At 40.0% G+C, this 24,925-nt stretch overlaps 1 protein-coding gene across 5 annotated transcripts; it reads right to left on the bottom strand.

Annotated features, from left to right (window-relative positions):
• Positions 1-962: 962 nt before the first annotated feature.
• On the bottom strand, positions 963-24,336 carry LOC145468458 (ammonium transporter Rh type B-A-like). 5 transcript variants are annotated; one of them, XM_081452191.1, is made up of 10 exons: positions 19,022-19,286; positions 17,967-18,131; positions 6,746-6,941; positions 6,007-6,302; positions 4,136-4,314; positions 3,729-3,866; positions 3,355-3,491; positions 2,654-2,835; positions 2,126-2,199; positions 963-1,919 (listed from the first exon to the last, which is right to left on the bottom strand). In XM_081452191.1, exons 1-10 carry the CDS (start codon positions 19,200-19,202, stop codon positions 1,845-1,847), a joined length of 1,623 nt encoding a protein of 540 aa, XP_081308317.1. In that variant the 5' UTR covers positions 19,203-19,286; the 3' UTR covers positions 963-1,844. The 5 variants fall into 5 exon arrangements, with proteins under 5 accessions (XP_081308317.1, XP_081308322.1, XP_081308320.1 ...); XM_081452196.1 differs by lacking the exons at positions 17,967-18,131; positions 19,022-19,286 and adding an exon at positions 24,089-24,336; XM_081452194.1 differs by lacking the exon at positions 17,967-18,131 and having other exon boundaries at positions 19,022-19,282.
• Between the last annotated feature and the right edge of the window lie 589 nt (positions 24,337-24,925).

The following is a 24,925-nucleotide window of genomic DNA, read 5'->3' as shown; positions in this document are numbered from 1 at the left end:
TAACCTGTAAAACAGGTTAATTTCCTGGAGTGAAAATATCGTGAGATATTTGTACTCTTTTATTAGCGCGATATTTCTAATCTACGCATATGCAGTTAGATAAAGAAACAATTTTACTGCATCTATCAAATTTCCTGAATTACCAAAAAACCTCTTCTAAAGCTAAAGGTTGTCTCACTAAACCGTCCATACATTCGTTTTCTTCAAGACGGCAACGGCAACTAAAGCGTGTCTCAACTACCAAGAGACACCCTCCACAACGGCCAGTTCATTGGCAATGACTTACGAGTGTTGTATTAGTATACAAACCCGGCTTCTTTTATCACGCAATCTTTCTCCCCGTGTCACGCAATCTTCCCGTACGAAGATTGCGTGACGGGCGCAAAGAGGGTGGACCTATCGTAGTCCGGCTGTATGTCAATTCTGCTTATTTAAAGAGCGATCACGGCATTCATGCTATTGACAGAAGAGTTCAAAGTTAAGAAAGTAAAAGTCCGCAATTTTCTCACAATACTATGATGTCCATAAATCGAGCACAGTTGATAGCTTTCCTGATGGATACTGAGTTTGCTTAATTATATGATGCACTAAAGATTCCTTTGAAAGCCTGCTCTCAAGGTGAGCCCTTCCACCCCATCCCCTGTCCTAATTTTGGTCACTTTCGCCCCCTAACCCTTTGCGTTTTTAAAATTAGTTTTTTAAAATTAAAATATACCCCCTCATATTACACTCTCCTATCTCCTTACATAAACGGACACCTCATTACGACGACAACTAACTTCGGTTCCCAAGGTGTCCATTATGGATGTATCTGGCGAGCATTAACTGCGTGTAAAATCCAATAGTTGTCCTTTTGAAAGCTGTTAGCAGCGTGCTCTGCCAGCAATTAAACTCTCTTGCAGTTGGGGTTAGAAAGTTTGCCCGCAGGCTATGAGCAGTATCAATTGTATACTGTATAAAACTTTTCAAAATAAAATTGATTTCTAAATAACAATGTACAGTTGTAGTATTGATTGATATTGTTGCTAGCTAGCTATACACCGTACCAAACTCAAGGAGTTTGATACTGTAGATGAAAATAGCACATTTTTCATTGGTTTTGTAATTGATTCAATTAAGGAACTTTTCACCGCTAATGTGCGAAGAGAAATTGAAAAAGAAAGTAACTGAATTTTAAACAATGAAGAATAAAACATGGTCCAATCTTAGGAGTGTTAGAGGAAACACCCAAGGACTTTTCGATCCTTTTTTGAGAGAAAAAAAGATGCATTCGTGAGTTTGTGAAATGAAAAAATAATTCTTGGTTCAGGGATTCTGAAAAACACAATTATGAATGCCAAAAGATGTAGCCATCTTCTCCCGAAGGTGTTCGTGACGAGAAATGGCCAAAAAAAGAAAGAAAAAAGAGAAAAAAAAATGCAAATGACCAATAATTGACTGGTCTCTGGACAACCGTTATGTGAGTTGTCACGCTACTAAAGAAACAACTGCGTGGCAATCCAAATAACGGCTGCAAATCAGACTGAGGGCCGATTTAAACGGTACAACTTTGTCTTATGCATCTGAAAATCCTGTAACATCGCCTGACGTTACGATTCTCTTCGGGCTTTAAAAGCATGTTTCAAAATCACTCCAGATGTTTCACGTCGTGTCACGACACTAGGAAGCACCCATACCCAGGAAGCAATTTGCAGGTATCAAAACCAGAAACCAATTCATGTTGTAGGCTTGTTGTAAGATTGTCGCACAAAACAAAGTTGTGCCATTGGATGGAAGAAAATTAAAAAAAATTATACCATGGAACATTTTCCATGGTAAAAGAGCTTCGACTTGGTCCTGGTCCTTCAGAGCTTGTTCTCACTTTCGTCTTTGTTAACATGTACAACCTCTAAATCGTCGCTGGGCTCTTCGCATGGTACCTGACGGAGAAAGCAATATTACAATTTTCAGTCGCCGCATAGACTGCCGGGATTGGTTATCGTTTCCGCGCGAGAACGTATAAACGCGCGCGATGCTTTATTCATCTGCGTGCGAGAATTGTACTTCGTACGCGCTTGGGTCATGTATCTGATTTTTTACTCCCTATCAAGAACTACAACGAGAGAGAGAGAAAAGAAACACTCACCTCCCAGTAGTCCTCGTCATCATACATTTGTTCCCTGCTGGGTGGATCAAAGATTTTCCACCTCACAATGAAGCCTATGTGGAGAGAAAATCACATATTAGTTTTAATTCTCATTGTCTTCAAACAAATTCTCCCTGCATTTTTCCGCACGTCTCTCGTAGCACTTTCAACCAGCCCAATCAGCCTTCATTAGCAGAGGAGTTATTCTGCTAAAAACTGTTGCTGCGACTTACGGAGTCACGTTTTGGGTAGTCACGCACCGTCTCTTGCCTGACAAACGTTGCGTGACAACAGAGATGCGACTAGTGGAGGTTTGGTCAGCCTAAATAATATGCTATGGGTGCCTAGTCATAGTGCAAAACTCACAAGTAGAAGCAAACAAAACAGAGAGAAAACTAAACTGAACCGCGCGAATGCCTTGAGTCCTTTCGCATTGTCTCAAGATGGTTGCCTTATTTTAGTAGTCGAATATTTCACACCCACGCCCCATCGCTTATTCTATGTCAAAGAAACAGCAAAACTCGTTACCAGTCACAATTCCTCCGAGGACAGCGATGGCAAGGGCGACCGCTAATCCGGCGATCTGGTAACCAGCCTGAGCTTTGGCTGAGCGACCCTCCCCTGCGTCAAACGTCACGCCCAAGTTGGTCAGTCTTAAGTACTCAGTGGAGTTCTTCTTTGGGGCACGGGCACTCCACAAAGTGTACATACTGAAAAGAAAGAACAGAGATTTTCACTGAATAAACTTGTTTGGATCGATAGTACTCATTAGCTATATAGCTCGTTGAGACATCAAGACACAAATGATTAGTTTATTCTAGACTACGATCGCGAGTAGTCCCTCTCTCGCTTAGTCCGTCTTGCGTGACGCGAAAGAAAACTGCGAAAAAATAAAAGCCGCGCGAAATCCTGGGGTTCAGGCGGTAGTCCCTCCTTTCGTGCGCTCCTGGTCCCCAGGATTCTCCATGGCACCTCTCTTTAAAAGCCAAAATTAACGTAAGACTCAAATTTCTTAATTTGTCACTTGTTAGCGACCATCTTTAGTAGGCGACCAGCTCCCTCAAGCATGCAGCCAGTTCAATGTGAGTTCACTATCGGCGGAATTATATGTTTCATTTCTCAAGTTTCCAAACTATTCTTCTCGGGTACTTACTACCGCTCCTCGCTTTTATTCAAACAGAATCCCCTCTCCCGAACTCGCATGATTTCCACGAGAAAAAAAAGCTTACCCATCGTATCCATATTTGTCGGCATCCGCATGCGCGGCGGCTATAGCGCCTGCAATACCACCAAGGATTCCCGGCATACCGTGCAAGTTGTTTACGCCGCAAGTGTCGTGAGTTTTCGTGTACTTTGTCAGGAATGGCTGCGAATAAAACACGAGTAATTAGGAGAATAGACTGTTATTCAAGAGATTATCGCTCCAGCTTAAAACATTGGTTCTACTTACTTGTACAAAATAAAGACAATAATGTTTTTTTTAAAAATAATCTTCAATTGTCAGTTCGAATTTTCAAGTGACTTGGTCTTTCACTGTCTTTCTGGACGCATTGCGGGCCTACAAGGTTACTCGATAAAATACAATCGGGCAAGTTTTGCTTACCGTCAAGTAAGCGTAGCCAACGGTGCTCAGTGCTCCGGCAGAGCAACCAATCAAAAGAGCTCCCCAAGGACTGATTGACATGTTGGAGGCTGTTCCCACGGCAACGCCACCGGCCAAAGTCGCGTTTTGAATATGGACCTGGGAACGAAAAAAAAGTTATTAGACGATGAACGTCACTATATTAAAGATATTTTGAAAAATAAAATAAAAGTGATAAAAGTAACAACCATCGCAAAAATAGCTTATCACTTACAGGTTCGAAATTTTAATTCTCCTAACTACTTTATATCACGATTTCTTTAAAAGTTACTCTTAAAAAATTGATCCAGATAATGGTTTTCGCAGTTCTCAGTGGTCCACTTGAAAATTATCATTCTATCAGGAGAGTTTAGCGAATGATCACTCACCATGCTTAGCTTCCACTTGCCGTCATTTCTCTGGAACACAGGGGACAGAGCGAAAGTTGTGACACAAGCGGCAGCAAGTGAAAAGTAAGTGTTGATGACGGAGCGATGCTGGGCAACATAATCAGGAGCAACTAGAGCTGCATTGAAACTAGGCCAGTACATCCACAAGAAAACAGTTCCTATAAAAGTGAAAATATTTTTTAATTAGTTTGGCGTTTACCGAAACTCAGGGTAAGGGCATAGTTATTTTGACGTGAAATAAAGCTATGATAAGCTACATATCGCGTAGGAACCTTACAATTCAGTTAATTTTTTTCTCAGAGTCAAAACCTTGTCGGCGCGAGTTATGACTGAAGCTATAGCTTTCTTCAGACAAATGTGACAGCGTAGAATTCCTTGCGCTATCTCTGATTGCAAAATAACAATTGAAATTATTTCTTTAAGTACTTCAAGGAATATTCTACTAGAGGCGCATTTTTGCTTTTTATTTGGTTCGGTAGGATGCGTGAAATCTAACTACACTTAGTATCACCCAACTAGTGGACTAATGCAAATCCTGCATTTTGATTGGCTACGCTACTAGGGGACTATTAGTAATAGTCATCGAGTAGCGAAATTGGCGCAATCGAGCGTGACGCTTTCTTCCGTTTTATTCCCAAATAAATATTTCTTCAACTTGCACTTGCTAACTTTATTATTACCTTTTCTGTCCGACTAGTTGGGTGATACTTAAACAGTTAGACCCTTCGCCCTCAAGGGCCACGGGTCAATAGCCCATTCGGCTTCGCCTCATGGGCTATTGACCCGTAGCCCTTGCGGGCTACGGGTCTAATTGTTAATTGGTCGCTGGAACTGTGAATACCCTAAGAGGTTCCAAAACCACTTTTGTAACCTCTAAATGGTACGACGAGCATGAGAGCATTATCTGCTTATTATATGGGAATCCCTCGGTGGGTGGGGTAGGGACGGAAACGTCGGGATCGGAGGCGCGCGCTATACTAGGGAGCTTACGAATCGACGACTTTCGCACGACGGCGCCGTTAGATTGCGTGACATGCTCACTGCGCATGCCTTTCTGAGCACTTGCCAGCTTCGCGCCAAAGTCGACGACGTTGGTGAGAGCGACTTGCCGGCGTCTTGGAAACAGGAGGACGTGAGGTTAGTTTTCAAAAATTTCTCTCGATACCTCGGGTATTTTTGCCAGACAATTTAAGTATCACATTAGGGGCATGTAGATGACGGTTGATTTTAATTTTTTTTGCCTGTTTTCGTTCACGAAACGACCTTCTACAGTGCCATGGCGAACGCTATGAGTTCAACCAAAACTGAAAGCGGTCAAAGCACGACACGGTATGAATAAAAAGCAAATTGCTGTATGAAAAATCTTTCATTTTAAGCACGCTTCACTGAAATATAAGACACTTTCTAGTGCACAATGAATTTGAAAGGACTAAAAAGTTGCTTTTTAGCATTCGTGTCGACAGTTAGAAACAAGGACTAGATAGCTCAACTACAGAGCTTGGCGATTTTTCTCTGTTGTTGTGAGTGGTCTTATAGCCAGCCTAATCTTTTAGCACACAAATTTTTCTCGACTTACAGCTGCGCTTTCTTTTCTGCCAAGCTAGCACATTTTGTTGGTCTGTCTTGTGTTTTTTTTTTTCGCGCATAAACGTCGTCATCTTTACTGCGAATCGTAAATTCAAATTTCTACAGGACGACGACGCGGGACTATATGGTGACCCAAAGGCGCCGTCGTGCGAAAGTCGTCGATTCGTAAGTTCCCTACTATTGCGCTAGTGACGACGTCAGACGTCATCCTCCAATGACAAAGAAAATCTAGGCAGTTCACTTGAAAGAGAGGGATGACTTACCAATCATGGCAAACAGATCCGAATGGTAGTTTGATTCTTCCTTAGGGTTGTCTAAAGCTTTTTTGGTGTAAAGCACCCGGGACAAGGCCAGTCCAAAGTATGCTCCAAAAGTGTGAATGATGATCGAGCCTCCGGCATCAGCGTACTTGAGGAACTCGACAGCGATCAGTTCGTTGATAGCATAGAACACAACTTCCAGGGTACCGATGACGAGCAGTTGCAGACGGCTCACTTTTCCCAGGACAGCTCCGTAGGTAATGAGAACTGTAGCGGCCGCAAATTCCGCCGTGACCAAACTGCGTTCAAATACAAGAAAGCAAAGAAATAAGAACTTTACTTTCGGTAAAACAGATCACAGAAGAGTTGTTCTCTATTCGTTACCGCCTGTCTTTTAAAGAAAATCTCCCGGAGCTTCACGGATTTCACTTTGGGAAACACTTGGTGACAAGTACAACAAGATCAGTTACCGTGGTAGTCTGTAAGGAGACCAAGCTAGCAACGTTGGGGCTAGTAACATAGGTCTGCAATGCGTGGAGATAAAAGTTTTAATTTAACCAAAAATCATAGGTTTGTAATACGTGCAAATAGATAGAAAATTGGACACTTCCTTTGACGGTTCACGATAAAAATTACCCTCATTTGTCTGTGAAAACTTCTCTTCCTTTAACCCTTTGTAAATAAGCGTAATTTATTTCCTTTTTTGTTATTTAGGGTTAGATAAAGAATAATTTTTATATACGTTTGTATGCTGAGTTCAATATGCTCGTGTCCTTCCGCGTAAATCTGGTTAAGACATCCCGTCACGATGGTACCCCACTGAGTCATAAGTGCGGCGATGAAGAAGTTGTAGCCGACTGCACCGTAGCCATACTTCTTCAAGAAGGTCATCAAGAATCCAAAACCGACATAGATCATGACATGAACATCTTGGAACACTGTGTGAGAAAAAAAAAGAGAACGTAAGTTCAATATCGCGACAGTTTGATTATGGTACATGCCTGTTTCCTGGGGGTACTCCCCATAATGTCCTATACAGAGAGGCTCCCCCGGAAGCAAGGGGTATCTCGTTCAAAATTATTTTCCCAAGGGCAAGGGGTTGGACCTCGGGGCGGAGCCTCCCCGTATAAAACTTTGTAGAGTACCTCTCCCACCCCCGGGGGGACTGTTTGGGGGAAGCATGCAGTGTGAAAGCGCCAAGACATCAGGCTGGTACCGAAGAGAGAGATGGGTCTGTTTTCCTTTGTAAATCCAATTTGCCTTTATTGTTAGTTACAGTGGAATTCCAATTTCTCGAACCTCGATTTTTCGAACCTCCCGATAAGTCGAGCCAAAAGTCGAACACTGTGATTTTACCCCCGATTTCCTGAGCCACATGATCTTTCAAACCAATTTTCGTTTCCCTAGCAGGTCTGTACGAGTAAATAAATATTATGTAAAGGAGAAAACTTTTGCAAAAGCATGCTTATATGTGACGACTTCTTAGGTGATTCCAAACGGCTCACTGATCTTCAAATGATCTTTGAATTGTCTTAAACCCAGACACAGTAATTGTTGATAGAAAAATCGTAGTCAGGAGCAAATTTAAAACCTATTACTTAAAGGGCTCTGGTCAGCCACACCTTTGTTTTTACTTACATGCGAGAGTTTGGCTATTACATTTATTCATGTCGCAAAGAAGGAAATCACTGTGAAACTGCTAAAGATAATTAAACAAATTTTCTATAATTTAGCCAGCAGATGCGGAAATACCATTTCGGTGCCTGTTTCTGCTGGGTGGAAATCAAGTCTTTACATGTTACTTGAAATGACAAGACAATAAGTAGGGAAGTAAGGAAGAAAGAGACATCTTATGTCGTCATTTAATAACGTACAGACCACCCCCAAAGACGAATCCCTGGTTTGTTACCATAAGGATGAAAGGTACTGGTCAGTAATGCAACGCGGTTCTCTTCATTATGTCAAACAAACCCTTAGGTGTAACCATTTTCGGAATGAGAGCTATTGAGCAGTTCTTTTATGTGCTACTTATTATTATTAATTAAGCTGTACAAGGTGGTTCTAACTTTTAATTTTGTGGATGAAACCCTAGTGTGTTACCATTCAAATGAAAGCTATTGGGCAGTACTTTCATTTGGTACTGTTTATTACGCGTCAAAAAGTGGCTCTACTTTTACTTTTAGTCTGTAGATGAGGCCATTCAAATGCCCAGTTCAAATGAAAGCTATTGAGAGTACTTTCATGTGGTACTGTAATTTATTACGCTTTACTAAGTGCATGGTTCTACCTCAGTTTAAGTCCGCGGATGAAACCCTCGTGTGTAGCCACTCAAATGAGAGCTATTGAGCAGTACTTTCATGGCGACCGGGAAGCGGTATACTCCCAGAAATGTTTTGTGGGTGTGAGCTGTTTGTTTCTTGGAATTCTTTTCGATCGATGATGCCCTATCTCAGAACTGAATCTACAATCCATACCCTATTGCAGACCTATGAAATCAGTTCACATCTCTAATACCCGAACGCAGTTGACCAGCGATAACTCTCGTCTGAGTAACAGTTTGAGAGGAGGCTTAAGGGGGTCTTATACTCTCAGATATGAATTTTTCTCCAAAAAAAAACCATTTTTTTGGAACATGAAGATTCAACATCCCTGTCCATTTGTAAATCGTATTTTGAAACGATTTTCCTCTAATTACTCCTGAGTTTACGTTTAAATTAAGAAATCTGAACACTTCTAGCTATATTTCAACATAGCAACACCCATAGCAACCATTGTTTACAGTCTAAAAGTACTCACAAAATGGATTCAATTCAGTACATTTTAATGATACTTTACACAAACGCTTTAAAGATGTGTAGTTATGAGAATTTTACATCATGGTCCTGAACATTGTTTCTTCTACCATCTTATACGCTCCTTATACTTGGTCAACATTTCTATGACTGGTGTGTATTCGGGTGTTCAATGAAACATTTATGTAAAACCTTTAAATATACCCCTCCCCCTGCCCCTAACCTCACCCCCCCCCCCCCTAGTTCATAGGGCTAATTTGGGCTCTCGGAGACCGAAGTAAAAGTTTAAAGCCTTTTTTCTCAAAATGACCAAATAGACGGATCATCAATATCTCGCACACGATATCTCCACTGGGTTTTAACCGAATGTTGTCAAATTTTCAACATTGATGAAGGACACAATTATCTAGGTCTTAAACCTCCAAAATTTACAATTTATGAAATTTTGCCCTGTTATTTAGTTAAAATAGTTAATATTAGTTAATGTTAGTATACTTTTTTAACATTTCACGAGAAAAACCCCCTCAAAACACTGTTTTCTGAGGTTTGTCTCCTGGACAACTTGCTTATGGACAGGATGAACTTAATTCTATACTTCGCGAACCATTCATTATTACGTTATCGTGTTTATAATGAACACCACTTTTTAACACTTAGGAGCTAGTTATTCATTAACTATCGTGGCACGTGACCTGGAAAAGCTCATTTTTGAAGTCAGAGTGCAAAATCCTTTAACGTGATACCAAAACTGTTCCACAGAGTTGTTTTGCAAAAAAAAAAAACATTTTTAGGTATAAAACCACCTTAATATTCCCTGATTTTGATGAAGAAAAAATAGTTCAGTTCGACTAAACCTTAGACCCAATTCCAAGCCAGAATCAAAACATACCCAATTTCAAGCAAAATGATCACAATTAATATCCCATTTCAGACCAAAACAGCTCATAATCGAGATTCTTTTGTGCATGACACGTGACCAACACAGCTGATTAAAGGAGTACCGCTCCCCCCTTGGGATGTGGTATTGTCTGATATTGTGCTTTTCAAGATGACATTGTTGAATGAAACCTTAGGCAGTGTGTGACCATTCAAACGAAATCCATATTGAGCAAAACTTTCGAGAGCTCCTGATAATACGCCAAAAAGTTAACGAAACTTTGTTTTAAATTTGCATACACCTTAAGACCCTGAGGAGGTCATGATCAATCAACAAAACTCCCATTCTTTAGCGTGTACTAAATAATTTCAAACAGCTCAGTTTCCACGCTTCAATGTCGGTGAAACTACAGCCCTCACGCGATGAAACCCAACGGAGAAAAGTGTAAATGTTTACTTACTTGGATAATAAAGACTAATATCGTTGACTTCTATTTTTTCTCCTTCCATTACCTCTGTTTGAGTTGTGTTATTACCGACAACTTTCTCTTGCACGCTGACGCGTTGGGGCGGAAGCGAATGTTGGCCGTAATCAGTAAGAATCATGAACAAAACCACAAGGATAGATTGGAATAACAATAACAGAAGCGTAAATTTCACTGCGGTTCCATTGCGTGGCTGCTTCCTTATTGGGCTGCCCGATCTAAGTGGTATTCGCAGCGAAGTTGTCATTTCTAGGGTGTCGTCCATCTTGTTTTCAAATTCACAAATCTCTTACGATGTTTTGCATAATCATTAATGATTCGCGTCAATGACTGGTATGCATGGCAATCGTTGCCTCGCCACAGGGTGATATCAATTCGACCTCTAATTGCATTGCGAATGGATTTTGAGATATGTTTAAAAAAATGGCCGCAAAATTTTCGGAAATTCAATGCTATGATTCATAGGAAAAGTAAATAGAGCAAAGGTCGTAAGAGAGCGATGAAAGACATCTACATGAAGTTAAAGATTGGTAGTAGTGAGTAAAATCGCTCAACTGTGAACTGTTATATACCTGCAAATTTGGCTGACGCAAAACACTTACAAGAAAAGAACGGGATAAAAATAGTTGCCAGACCGTTTGGGGTTGGGCGGGAGAGGTGGTGGAGGAATAATACTAATGTTGCTAGGACTTTGTATCTGTAACAAAAGATGCGCATAAAGTCGTCCTTTGCCGATAGATATTTAGATCTAAAATATTCTCTTCCGAAGACCCTTTCGAAGCCTTTCCAAATCATTTTAAAACTAGATGGTCGTTCCCCCACCCATTTTTAGGGGATTTAGATGATTTCCTTTTAAAATAGCTCAAATTACGGCCGATATTATTTTAAATAAATCACCGCTAGTTATTATTAAATGCTGGTTTATTGTTACTAGCTGCCACTCAGTCATATTACAACGCGCTGGTCATAGAGCGTTTTAAATGGCGTCATGGCAACTATAGTGTCCCGAAACAATGAAACGGCGGCCATGTTGCTGTAACAAACCAATCCTGTGAGAGTTGAACTTTTCTTCTGTAAACACTTCGTTATGTTCCAATATATTTGCATGGCTACAGGCCACTTGAGTGAAACCACTCTATGATTCACTCTGGTTGAGTTTTGATTTCTTCCAATGTGTGCAAATAAAAGAAAAATACTCTTTTTAGCGGATTTACATACACTTTTTTTTTCTATAAGAATATTGTTTTTTTCCGGCCCAGGGTGAATATTCTTACTGATTTTTCTGCAGATTTTAGGCTGAAAATTTTCTTGTAAATATTCTTAGATTATAGCATATGACATTTCTGTTTTATTGACTTTGATGGCGTTGAAGTAATTTTGGAGCCAGACTGCAGGCAATAACACCAGATACAATACATCACTTCTTACAGAAATGTTATCAGCATCGAACATACGGCTAGTACTGTTTCTGCTGTGTTTTGGCTAATTAACGTTTTGCCGTTTAGAGAAAGGAAAATTTCTCAAAACAGTTATATTCTTTTCAAAATCTGGGGCATGCAGGCACGAGTTTTTTTTTTTAACCGGCTTTCATGCACTGGGAAATGTTTTTCTCGCGATTTGTCTAAGCATAACCTTTTTTTCCTCCATGTAGCAAAATGCTGTTTTCGGCTCACTGAACGTGTGTGAATTTTGTTTCGGCAGTGGAAGTGAACATTAATTTTTTTTGGACAAGTGTTCTTGCAGAATATGTTTGTTAATTTTTTATCACCCACTCCCTCCCTCCAAGGTCAAATGCTCCACCCCTAAGGTTTCGGTACGTATCCACGCAAAATCGACACTTTTTCGTCGTAAAACTGCAGCGTTATCAGTGCGAACTCGTGTTTTCCTTTTACTGTAATGAGAAACCCTTTGTCGGGAAAGAAATCCTACAAATGTGAGTTGATTATCTTATTCTTAGAGATCGCTTGACTAAGATCACGGTATGACCCTTGTTGCCAATGAGGATAGATTTCAAGAATTCAAAAAACCTAAACAAAGTTAGTAGTGAATCTACCGTATGAATCAAGGTAAAGCATCTGCGTGCATTTACTCGATCTTAAAATGGACAGAGGACGTGCGATTTTGATCGAAATAATAGCTTAATTTAGGTGTATTAAAAATGTACATGTGATTCATAGAAAAGTACTATTCTCCCCAAAAAGCAATGTACAAAGAATGTCAAGTGTTCATGATTCGGGTATCCTTGCTGTGAAAGTCTGCGCTTTTGGCATTTCTTTTGCTTTAACGTTTCCTTAGCAGGTTGTGAGTCGTGTTTCAATTAGACCGGGAGCCCCTGAGCCCCTGATTAGACGCTTTCATCTACAAGGGACTGGGGCCAGACATGGGCGCCAGCAGTGGTGAACGGAATCGATGAGATTTTGCTGACCATATATGAGACAGAAATTACAACTTTCCAACTCATATTTTAGTAGAAAAAGAACACACCACGTCGATCGAGTGATAACACTCATTAATTAGCTTTGTTTCTGCTGCAATAGCCCGTCAAGTGCTTAGCAGATATAACTAACAAATATGTTGAACTTATGACCCCAATACAGCTGGTAACATAAAAGAACATATCAACAGCTATATCATATTTCACAACATAACACCGAGGGTGATCCTTTGTGTTTGACAGAATTTAGTTTATACTTCGCGGGACGCAATTTTGCCATAGGGAGAGTCTAGCACGGCTTCCGATCCGTGCAGGGAATTTATTTCTGCATTTTTTTAAAGCTAGTTGCGGTCAAGAGGAATCACATGCTTGTAACAACGCCTCAATACCGTTTCCGCAATTCCTCTTGAAAACCGACGTACAAGTATAACAAGATATCGCAGAGTTGCCAAACAAGCTAATCAAGATTGCTTATAGTATGTTCTGCTCTGCTTTGCTTTTATAGCTCCGCTGTCGCTTGATAAACTTTTGGATAAGGTCTGCTTTCTATTTAGAACCCAAAAGAGAGGGAAGAACGTTTGGCAAAATCTGAGATTTTTTGCGGGAAATATTTAGGGGGAATTTTTGAATTTCTTTCGCGGGACGTGACAAAAACCACGAAAATCGGAAAGATTATAACTTAATAGCACTTGATGTAGTCACGTCCCACCATCATCTGATCAAGTAGATGGAAATCCTCTAATCTTTATCTAGTCTATCTAAAGCTTAGAAAATTTTGTGGCAAACGTGTAAATTTAATAATTAAAGATTAAATGTCTTTAAATATTAAATTGACGCCTTCCACATTTCTGGTTCGATATTATTGTCGCCAGACACTTTGATAAATAACGAAGATTCGAGACCGCAATTGAAGTGGTTTTCTGGGTAATAACTCGCCAAAATCTACCTTGCTTTTACAACGACTCGCACATCGATGAAAGCCTCTCAGCTCGTTTGCCTCGAAGAATGCGATTACAGCTGTAATCTCACGGCTTAATGGTTGTATCCGACTGGTTGTAATTACTGCGGAGCTAAACTGGCCGACTAGTCACTTAAATTGCACTCGAGGTTTCTCCTCGATCGGCAGGATTTCTATTCCTTTTGCATTTTCTCTAGAAAGTATTCCAGTAACCCTTGACCTCATATCTGTCTTTAGGCAGTCTTTGTTTATTTCATTGTTTCCCATGTGGTTTCTGGGTCAATTTATGATATGTCTTTTTTTAGTTCAATTGTTTTGCCGTCTGGCATCACTGAAGTAAATAGTCTGAATCAATCTGAAACCTCAAAGGCCGGGGAAACGTCGGAAAAAAAAGAAAAAAACCCCGACTAACACGCAAGCTGAGCCGTTTTTAAGGCTCGGAACTTTAGATTTGAGATTATAACCGTTTTATTTCGTATAAATTCTTATAAAGGTCTGTATATTTCGACTGTTGCTCAATTAAACAACAGACACTCTTGTTTCGAAAGCCTGGAGGACTCGTGAAGACACATCATATGAATAAAAAAGATAAAAATTAACAGAGCGCATTTTAGGTCAAGAATTATAAGAAAACAAAATGAACATAGCTCTTACTTGAATAATAAATGGAGATATCATTCACGGGCAGCGTTTCGGAGGCATTGGGAGCGGTGTCTGTTGCGCCCTTGCGTTTGTGTGGCGGAGAGGCATGGTCGGAATAATCAGCCAGGACAGAGAACAACACCACAAGCAACACCTGGAACAGGCCGCATACGATGCAAAACTTCAAGCCCATTTTCAGCTCCTCGTTTAACGCCGAAGTGGAATGAGTGACGAGTATACGAGGGACGAGGCAAGACTGAGTCGGGCGGGGTAATGTCACGATAGAAATTTCTACGCGCAGAAACACAACACCTGGTGAAATTTGAAACTGTCGACGTTTACAGTCATTTAACAAGTAACCGATCCGAGTACGAAGGTCCTAAATTTTTGCGGTAAGTTTAATTTTGTGATTTTTAGTTTCACATATTTTTATGCCATTTGGAAGTGGTTTTCTATTCGGGGAATTAATAAAACTATTATTTTCGATTCAGGTTTCCTTCAATTTAAAGGTAATTTTGTACGTGGCAAGAATCGGTGCCATTAAAGGCTTCCTTTTCTTATAATGAACTGACGCCAAGAACGAATTATTTGAGGTTTGAAATTTTGACAGAAGCGAATTAGTTTTTTTTGTCTAAAGTGAAACTGAAAAATTCCACGGGATATTGCGATATCAAGGAGCAAATAGATCAGTGTAACGCAACAAAAAACTTGCATTCGGTATCAGTTGTTTGAAAAATTGAGTCTTGACCATCAACCTATTACTCCAAGGCGACTTAACGGGAATGTAAAACATCCTTGCAACAGAAATGCCAAACTGGTTAAGAAAATTAGGAAGGCTGAGAGAGTCTGTGACGGAATTGAGGATTTTAAACTGTTTTTCGCTGGAAAAGTCACTCTTCTAGTCGCCTTGAGCTTTCATGAAGCTTCGAAGGCCACCACATATCTACTTGATTGGATCCCCCTCTGAGGAAACTATGCAAAGACCTGTGAAGTATTTTAAAAAACGCGAGTTTTGCACACAAATAATGTTTACTCGGGTTTGGTGACTCGGAACTAGTGATGCTTTCCATCCGACCAAAAGTTTCGGTTTGAATTTCCCCAAATTTCCCGTGTGAAAGAAGACAACCTCGTTGTTGAGGCTAGGTATACCCTATTTAAAAAAAAATCTTGCCGAGAATTTCCGCTTGATTTCCCCCCGAAATTTACAGAATTTTCGTTCGAATGGTTCTACCTTTCCTAAGAGATTTCGATACCATTTGGCCCCGTTTCGAAAGTTCGGGAAATTTTGGTTGAATGGAAAGCACCCTACCTTAAAAAATGCTCACTGTAACATATATATAAGGACCACAGTCAAAATATGTCAGTAACAGAAACCAAAAAGAAATAGAAACTAATTACGCGCAGTACGGATCAAGTTTCGTGACCTTTTTGACAATAAAAACAAAATGAGAAAATGTATTCATCGTCCGTCAGTCGTTGATTAACAGGCCGTTGTTGGGAAAAAAAAACGATAAAACGGAAGTTGGTTTTTGTTTTTTCGTTTATTTGTTTTAGTTTGGGCAAAAAGAAAAACAGAAAAAAAGTGAAACGAAAGTCAATTTTTATTTTGCGTTTATTTGCTTTAGTTAAGGCAAAGAACAAATGAACGATTACAAAACGGAAGTTGATTTTGGTTTTTTCGTTTATTTGTTTTAGTTTGGGCAAAAAACAGAAAACGATAAAACAGAAGTTGATTTTTGTTTTTCGTTTATTTGTCAGTTTTAGTTTGGGCAAAAAGAAAAACAGAAAAAAGTGAAACGAAAGTCGATTTTTATTTTGCGTTTATTTGCTTTAGTTTAGGCAAAGAACAAATGAACGATTAAACGGAAGTTGATTTTTGCTTTTTCGTTTATTTGTTTTAGTTTGCGCAAAAAAAAAAAAGAAAACGATAAAACGGAAGTTGATTTTTGTTTTCCGTTTATTTGTTTTAGTTTGGGCAAAAAGCAGAAAACGATAAAACAGAAGTCGATTGTAGTTTTCGTTTTTCTGTTTAAATCTGTACATAAAACGAAAAACGATAAAACAGAAGTTGATTTTGTTTTTCGCTTATTGTCAGTGCAGAAGTAAAGTAATGATTATTAAATTTTGGCAATTTTTGTAGATTTTGACGTTTTTCTTATTTACATTAATCAGGCAAAGTGGTTTTGATTTAAAATATAATAAAACGATATGTGTTTCGGGTAAAACAAGGTTCTGTATTGGTAAAATGTGGAGTAAAAAATTGAAATTAGACACTACATTGGCTTTTACTGTTGTTGAGTAATGAGTGGACGAACCGTGCACGGACCGAGTCCCATCAAGACCCGGGAGCACTAACCAAGTGCTCCCTGGATTCCTAATAGGCTGATTTAGCAAGAGAACGGGAACGTCACTTGAAGGTGTACTATATTTCGGCTGGCCAAATCAGCCTTCTTCAGGTACAATGAGAATTTTACATTGGGATGTGTTTTATGTGGCGCAGGGAATCATGGGGAGGAGAGGAAACGCGAAGCGACTTTTCTTTCTCTCTCTTTTTCCCCTTCCCATCGCACCCTGCGCTCGCGCTCTTCACTCGCCACCAGCTCCCGCTTGCGGCCTTTTGCTCACTCCCAGTCACCCAATCGCTCTTTGCGCTAAGAAAAAAACACGAAAAGCCTGTGGAGGAGGCAGATAAAATAAGAGTGAATGTATAGACTGTCGTCCACGCGGGACAATAAAATGTTGTAGAGGGGTATGCCATATCGTATTGAACGACGAAATTCTCGCCTGACAAGATAAGTGACCCTTGCACGTTTTATGCACGTGAGACTACTTAAATAGTTGCTGACCGAACGATATGGAGATAAATATAGTTTTGTTTTTGTTTGGATTTAGTTTTTCAAATACATTCTGGGACCGGAAAGAGCTTTACTGAAATGTGATGTACCTTGTGCTCGAAATACGTGCTCGATAAGATCTCATATACATCACAAGTTTGAGGTTAAACACTTATCTTTGGAGTTTCCGACCTTGGCTTTTCAGTTAGAAATACACATGACCTTACTTAGCTAGAAATATAATTACCTCTTCAATTGCAAGGTCCTGGGATACTGTGCAGACAACTGTTCAAGACATGATAAATTTAATTTACTCTTCCTAAGAGTTATTGGCTTCGGGTTATTTCATTATTCATTCTAATTCGTCTTAGACAAAAAGTAGGCCCTGGCCCCAAAGAGGTAAATATCTGAGACGTGTTTAGTTCCGCCATTTTTTTTTCTGTCCGTAGGTACGGCACATGTTTGAAAACTTTCGAGTTATTTCAGTCAGGTTGTAAAAATGTTTAGAACTGGCATGGACAACAATTTCACAGGAATAATAGACCAAATATACTTCAAGAATTTTGGGTATGATTGTAGAGAGACTGGGCTTGCACGGTCAACGGTAAACTCGCATGATTGACACCTGGTTTGTAAATGCTTGATTTCAGACCAAAACAGAATATTCCCAGAAGTGACACCGAATAAAAACGCAAAACGTAGGTAGAACGTTAACGTGTAAGTTGAGGTAATTCGAGAACTTCTTACCGTATCCCTCCTTCATCCCCGCCCACGCTGTACCCTCTCCCCCACCCCATCGACGCCCCCCAACCCATCCTCCCGCAAGGACGCACGTGCTCTTGCCACAAACATTGTTAACAGAGATCATTATCAATATTTCTCACCATACAGCCATGTTTTATCTCCGATATTTCAATAGATCAGAGTAAACATTACCCTTACTTGGATAGTAAATGGTGATGTCATTCGAGTTCGCAGCTTTCGTTTCGGGCACATGTGGAGTGTCGTTGCGAGTTTTTCCTTTGGAGCCCTGCTGCTTGGGCAGTAGAGAAGGAAGCTTATAGAACGGTAATCGACCATGACGGGTAACAGTATCGGAGGCAGTGCCTGGAACAGACCGTAAATGATGGAAAAATTCAAGCCCATTTTTAGCTTCTTGCGACAAACCCTTTGAATTCGCATTTCAGTTCAAGCTGTACCTGGAGTACAGCTTGAAGACTCGATGGACTTCGATGGACTTAAGACTCGATGGACTTCGAATAATTGATCAATTAATGAATGAACGAAGAATGATTTAACTAATTAATTAATCTGAATGAATTAATGAAATGATTGATAATTGACACAAATGTTTCTTCAATTTGATTTTGGTGGAATTTGATTTTTAAACGAGTGATTTGGGAGGTAGCCGAGCACAAGCCGAACTTATGACCCCAACATGCCAGCAACTGTATCAAAACAACCGTATCAATTTTCACAACAAAATCGGTTTACCTGTCATGAGAATGTCATGTTTCTGACTTCACAATTATTTGATCTTGCATGATTCCGCAAATCAGTCAAGTTTGCAAAGCACATAATTTTTCGACGTTAAAAAGAGATAGATCGAGATTCCAAATTCCAAAGTTCTTAATAAAAAGAATTATTCCCGCGCCTCACAGCATGTTCAATTTCAGTTTAGCGATTTGCGCTCTTTTTTTAATCTTGTTTTTACGTTTTTCCAAAGATAGACGCTATATGAGACTAAAATATAAAATTGCCGCGGCTGATATCGGCCAAATGCGTAAAACGCCGGAGATGTTTTGAAACAACGGCACTTTGGGAGTTATTTACACTCACCTCTGCCACCCATACCAAGGTATCTTTTCCCAACCGTTCTCCGTGGAGAACAAGCGAGTCATCAAGAACATGTCAGATCATTTCAATTAAGGGACAACAACTAAAAGCTTATTTTATCTTAAGTGTTATATGAAATTCTACTTAAAATACTCTCTTACTTGGATAATAAACGCTGACATCGTTCGTGGGTAGCGTTTCAGAGGCATTTGGAGAGGTGTCCGGCGCGCCCTTGCGCTTATGTGGCGGAGAAGCATGGTCGCCGTACTTGGTCAGGACAGAAAACAGAATCACAAGCAGTAGCTGGAACAGGCCGCAAGCGATGGAAAATTTCTTGGTCATCTTCAGCTCCTAAAAACTAGCTCGGTAATGGAACCTGCGACGAAGTTTAGCCGTACGAGAGCGAAGTGTGAAAGTTTTCTGAAATTTATACTGGAGTCCGTTACGTAGTTTGATTCGTTTTGGACTGGAGTTTCGAATTTGTACCATGGTTCGATCTCGTGTTAGTTAGTCACATCATTAATGTAATTCTGTTATTTATTTATTTTAATTAACGTGCAATCAAATAGCGTTTTTTGGGGATTACCCAAGATGGATGTCATCGGCTGTTTATAGCAATATGCGCTATTTAAAGCGATTAGGAATCAACAACAAAGACCAATTTAACAACAACCACTATAAGAGAACCATAAATCATCCATGTACACTCTTAATTCGTGTGATTTTTATCAACTAACAGTACTAGGCAATGTCATATTACGGTATTAAAATATGATCAGGTAGTGTATAGTTTATGGTGACTAACACAAATCGCAATGTTTTGAGTGTTAGGTCACTTATAAGAGAACTTTATAGAAAACAATAGAATTAGAAGAGCATTGGGTATTTCCCTAAAGGTCGTTTGGGTCGCTTAGTGGAGAGATCGCTTACAATCACTTTTAAAGAACTTCTCAAAGAGCTCAACAGGCTATCTAAGCATGCAGAGTCCAAGGACAGAGAAATTTTTACATAAGTGCGTATTTTATTTTCAAGGTTCCTATACTTGGAGGTAAAATTGAATGTCCACCTGATTAGTTGGACTCGGATGTTTACTTGGACTTTGTTCTTCGCAAGTCCTAGTTTGGATTTTGGCCTCTAGATGGATATCAATTAAATAATTTCATTCGCACTCGCTTTGCATGCTTTTGCATTGCTACGTTTAATAAGCGATTAGCTAAAAGATCGTTTAAGACTCATGCTTTGTCCCCTAGTGAGAAGCGGTCGCCACTCAGGCGCTCGCTCTCGTTTTCCCGCGTTTCGCATCAGCTACATGTATTCACTTCGAGTTTTGGATGGATGGTCTTTGTCCCTTGTGATTGGCAAGTGCCTTGGTTTGAGTTACATGACACTCAATCAAAAACAAAGGGCGTGATTGCCGATTGCATTACTTTCAAAGTTTAAGTGAAGGCGCGCGTTTCAAAATACTGCAAATGTATCACGTTTTTGATTGCTGAACCGGTACCTCCAGGAGGGTATTTCTCGACCCGAATGACTGTCATGCATGGACAGTAGGGCGGTGTAGATTGAAAAACAATTTTTAAGCCTACCTGTAGTCAATAGAAAATGTCGATGAGGTTGAATAATTTTCGGTAAAACATCAGTTTCAATTCATCACTTGATTATTTTTGCCATCTATTTTTTCGATTTTTCTTGCTTGAGAAAAATGGGCGACTGCTGCGCCGGAGAAATTTGTAAACGGCGTTTACATTCTGAAAACGTATCAAATGTTTTCTTTCCACACGACGCCGAAGTTTACAACGTAACAATCACCGGTCATTTTGGATTTGTGTTTTAGGAAAACTCGTCCACATTAAAACGCAAAGCCGGCGATTTCAAATTCCCCCGGTTCAAGCAGCGTTTACGAAAAGCTCCGTTTTCATAACGGATTAGTGTAGACGGTAGGCCTAACTTTAGAAATAAAGCTGCGTTTTCAACTTTCTCCCGTGTGGTGTGGGATGGGGCCTAACTTTTGCAATATTGTATCAAGTTAAGTAAATTGATTACATAACTGGACTTTTGGTCCAATCACAGAACTTTCACATCAGACCACGCAATATGAACTTTGAACATCGAGGTATAACATTTCGGGAAACAGGCCGTTGAAAAACAAGAGTCAGCCTTTCGGAATAGAACACTTTCATCCTGTTTGTCTACAAGTAACAACCACGCGAGTTTCCGAGTGAAAGGGTCTCAGTCGAACATCTACTAACAGCCACCTCTCTACAACGGCCCCCTTTTTTTTCCCGGTGAACGGGCTATACATTCACTTTTATTTTAACCTCTCTACAACGGCCACCTCTTCACAATGGCAACGGTCACTTAAGCGCGTCCCAACTGCCAAAATAACCTATCAACAACGGCCTGTTAATCAAAAACTGCCGAACGGTACACACAAAACCCCACTTTTCATTGGGAAAGGTCACCAAACTTGATCCATACCATGCGCTGGTCTCTGTTTCTGTTTGGTTTCTGTTTTATGGGAATATTTTGATTGTTTACGTATTTACATGCTACACTAACTGACTTTTTAATTTTAAAGATGAAATTGTTGAATCTCAAGAAAAATACCAGTGTCATGTTACACACCTACCTCAGCGTTTGGGAGTGGAAGAAATGATATAAAATCTGTATACCTAGTCGCGTAATGTACATTATCTCAGTTCCTAACTTGACAAACAGCCAATCAGGTGGGAGTGAAACATCTACGTTTTAAAAATTTCAATTCTATTATTTTTATGACGAGTCAACCAAACAACCAAAAAGATGCTGCTCAAAACTAAGGCGGGGGGGGGGGAGGGGAGGGGGGTTGCAGCCCCCTCCCAAGCCTTTGTGTTATGTGGCATTATAATGGCAGCCCGGGTAGGGACTGTCGCCGGTCAAAAGATAAATTATCTTTTAAGTTTTTGCCAACTAAACAGTCCTTGCATTAGATGAATTAGTATTGATTCGATGAGCCAGTTACCCCTGGATTCCAAAAGAGCAATTTTTTGCAAAATCTGCTGTATAATTCGTTATGATTAGTACAGGTAATCATATGATTTCAAGTGTGATTTAGAATTTAAAAATAATAATAAACTCGAGTCAATTTCATTGAAAGTTTACAAAATTGCATGGGCCTGTAGGACCCGTAATGTGAGTGTAATTTGGATAGGAAATCACCCGATTTTGAGTGTAATTTGGAAAGACAAACATGACTTAATAAAATACGCACAAACAAAATGCACAAGCCACTTCTTGCAGTCAGCCTGTCCTGTTAGGTTTCCGACGAGCATTATTTTTTCGCGGACGCAACGCAAAAAAGGCAGGATGTTCTGAGATCCCTTCTCATCTTCGTCTTATTTGAATCGCTTCTTATCGGAAAACCCTTTTACCGTAGCTAGGGCTTCCCAATGCTTAGGAAAAAACAGACAGCACGCGGTCTATATTTGTAACCTCTGCTTGGTCAGTTTCCATGAACCCCTTCTCACAGGTTAGAATTTATCCTATTTTGTGTACCGAATCACTTGTCTTGGCGGGTCTTGATGTAAGCGAAATGTTAAGCACATGGCTTTCCCTTCGTCATTGAGAATTTTTTTTGTTTGTCTGACAACGAAAAAGCTATTTGTCACCTGCGAAAAGAATTAACGATAATAACTGCGAACATCTCGTTACCAAGTTCCTCTCTCTTTCTCCCTCGAGAGAGGACAAGAGAGGGACCTGGGAACGAGATTATGTTTTGTTCCGGTGATCCCCTTTTAATATGATTATGCTCCCTTGCTTCCTTAATTAGATATTCTGTATTGTTCCCTTGTTCCCCAGTTCAAAGTGACCATGTTCCCTTGTTTCCCAAAATCCCTGGGATTTCCTTTGGAGTGTCTCTGCTAATCGGAGAAGTAGGTATCATTCGGGTGTCTTATAGTGCAGCTGGAGGCGGCAAGATACCAACAATTGGTCAGCTGGGATATTAAATTTATTGTTTGAGTATACCGCTCATTGCCGTGCATTCCTTTACGTGCATCTGTCAATAGGCCCTAAGCGATTAGCTGCGGCAAGTAGCAGGACCACTTCCGGTAATCAAGTCGCGATAATCCCATGTTTTTCACATTGAAAACAACTTGCATTTTGAAAGGAGTCATGTCACGACATCATAAGCTATTCTTTTTTATGTACAACATTTCGTTCAAATTGAACAAAACTTCTAATAATAGTTCACCAAGCGGTAAAACTTCCAAAAAAGTCTTAAAAAACCGAAAATAAACGAGGATTGTTACAAACTGAGGAGGATAAGTTTCAAGACAGGATTGCCAACAGAAAATAGAAATAAAAACATTTCCAGGCTTCTCATTATTTACTTTTTGTTTGTTTTTGTTCTTCGTTTGAATTTCCAACAAAATGACTTAACGGAACTCACGGAGTTTAGAGGCTTTGACTAGGCAAAGTTGTTGCCCGAGCTCAACCTCAAACTCAACCTATATTTTTATTCCTACGTGTGGGGGTTTGGTGTAATTAATATAAGCTGCCATGTTCGCAACCTTACACCACTCATAATAAGTTTCTGACACACATAACCTCACGTACAAACCATTGACCTTTTTTTCAAATTGGGAAGCTCTTGATAAAAACAGCGGCTTAAGATATATATATATAGTAGATTTTATGTGCGCAATATAGAAGAGGAATCCTGTGATCGCATGATTACCTCAGCTTCTATTCTTCCAAGATAAAAACTGGGCGTTGGCCGACCCTGAAGTTGTCTGTCTTATTATTAATTTTTGTCAATTCTCTTGTACAGGCTTGGAAAGTCGCGAGCAAACTGGCCGAGGCTGTAAAACTACCTCGTTATTCGTCAAGGAGAAAAGAAGACGAAAAGGTCAAGTCTGTTTTTATCGTGGTGGGCTGGGCCAGCTGTACCCAGCTTTGCCCCCGGCCACCTATTTTTTAGGTCAAAACCTGACGCTTACACCGCTGTTATGGCATAAACTCTTCAAAAAGCCGCAAGAAAACCCAAAGAGCCAATTTAGAAGTATTTTCTCCCTTCTGCCTTCTTATTCTTTCCTTCCACCACCCATCTCATGTCCCGTGAGGAGACGCACATACAGCTGTAGTCTACAACATTTCAGATGGTTACATAAAATTGAGCTAAAATCTCGCAGCAGCGCTTTATATCTCAAGTACTGCAAGAAATTAAACTTAACATCCCTAGCTCTTACTTGGATAATAAATGCTGACATCGTTCACGGGCAGCGTTTCAGAGACATTGGCAGAGGTGTCTGTGGCTCCCTTGCGTTTGTGTGGTGGAGAAGCATGGTCACCATAATTGGTCAGGACGGAAAACAGAATCACGAGCAACAACTGGAACAGACCGCAAGCGATGGAAAATTTCAAACTCATTTTCAGCTCTGTGCGACGAAGTCGATTGATGAACCTGTCAGTGGCTGTGAAAGGCTGAACCTTCGGAAGTTTAAACGTGTTAAGATTTCAGAAATTTATACGCCTCGTCAGGGAAATAACATAGAGCGAATCTGTCACTAGAAAGGGTCACGCGATAATATAATCATGCACTGATTGTATGCCGGAAACCATTTGCACTTTTTCTTTAGGATGAAGGAATTTTAATTTTCTCTCTGAAAACATAGGGCTTCATGATCGAGAACGTCATTTGATAGAGTGCTTTAATTAAGGTCGTATCTCGTATCTGACCTAGCAAAAAATAATAATTTAAAATCCCCAGAACATAACAAGCAAACAAACAAATAAAAGAAGGAGTATGGTTGGCCTAAGCTGGATTATATAGCGACTTTGTCATCACTTGGTGACACCTCGCACTGTGGCGATTTTTTAATTTGTAATTCAGGCCCCGGTTGTTCTAAGGCTGGATAACGCAATCCACCTGATAAATCGCTATCCAGTGAATAACTACAAAACAAACCGCGCTATACACTGGATAGTGATTTATTCGGTGGAGAGCGTTATCCGCCTTTCGAACAACCCGGGCCAGCTGTGTTGCGCTGCATTCGACGGAAATTGATATGATTGAACAAAGGGTG

This window comes from Orbicella franksi, chromosome 14 (assembly GCF_964199315.1).
Source record: "Orbicella franksi chromosome 14, jaOrbFran1.1, whole genome shotgun sequence".
Lineage (NCBI taxonomy): Eukaryota > Metazoa > Cnidaria > Anthozoa > Scleractinia > Merulinidae > Orbicella > Orbicella franksi.
The sequence above is the reverse complement of the archived record's forward strand: the minus strand, read 5'-3'. Positions and strand labels throughout refer to the sequence as shown.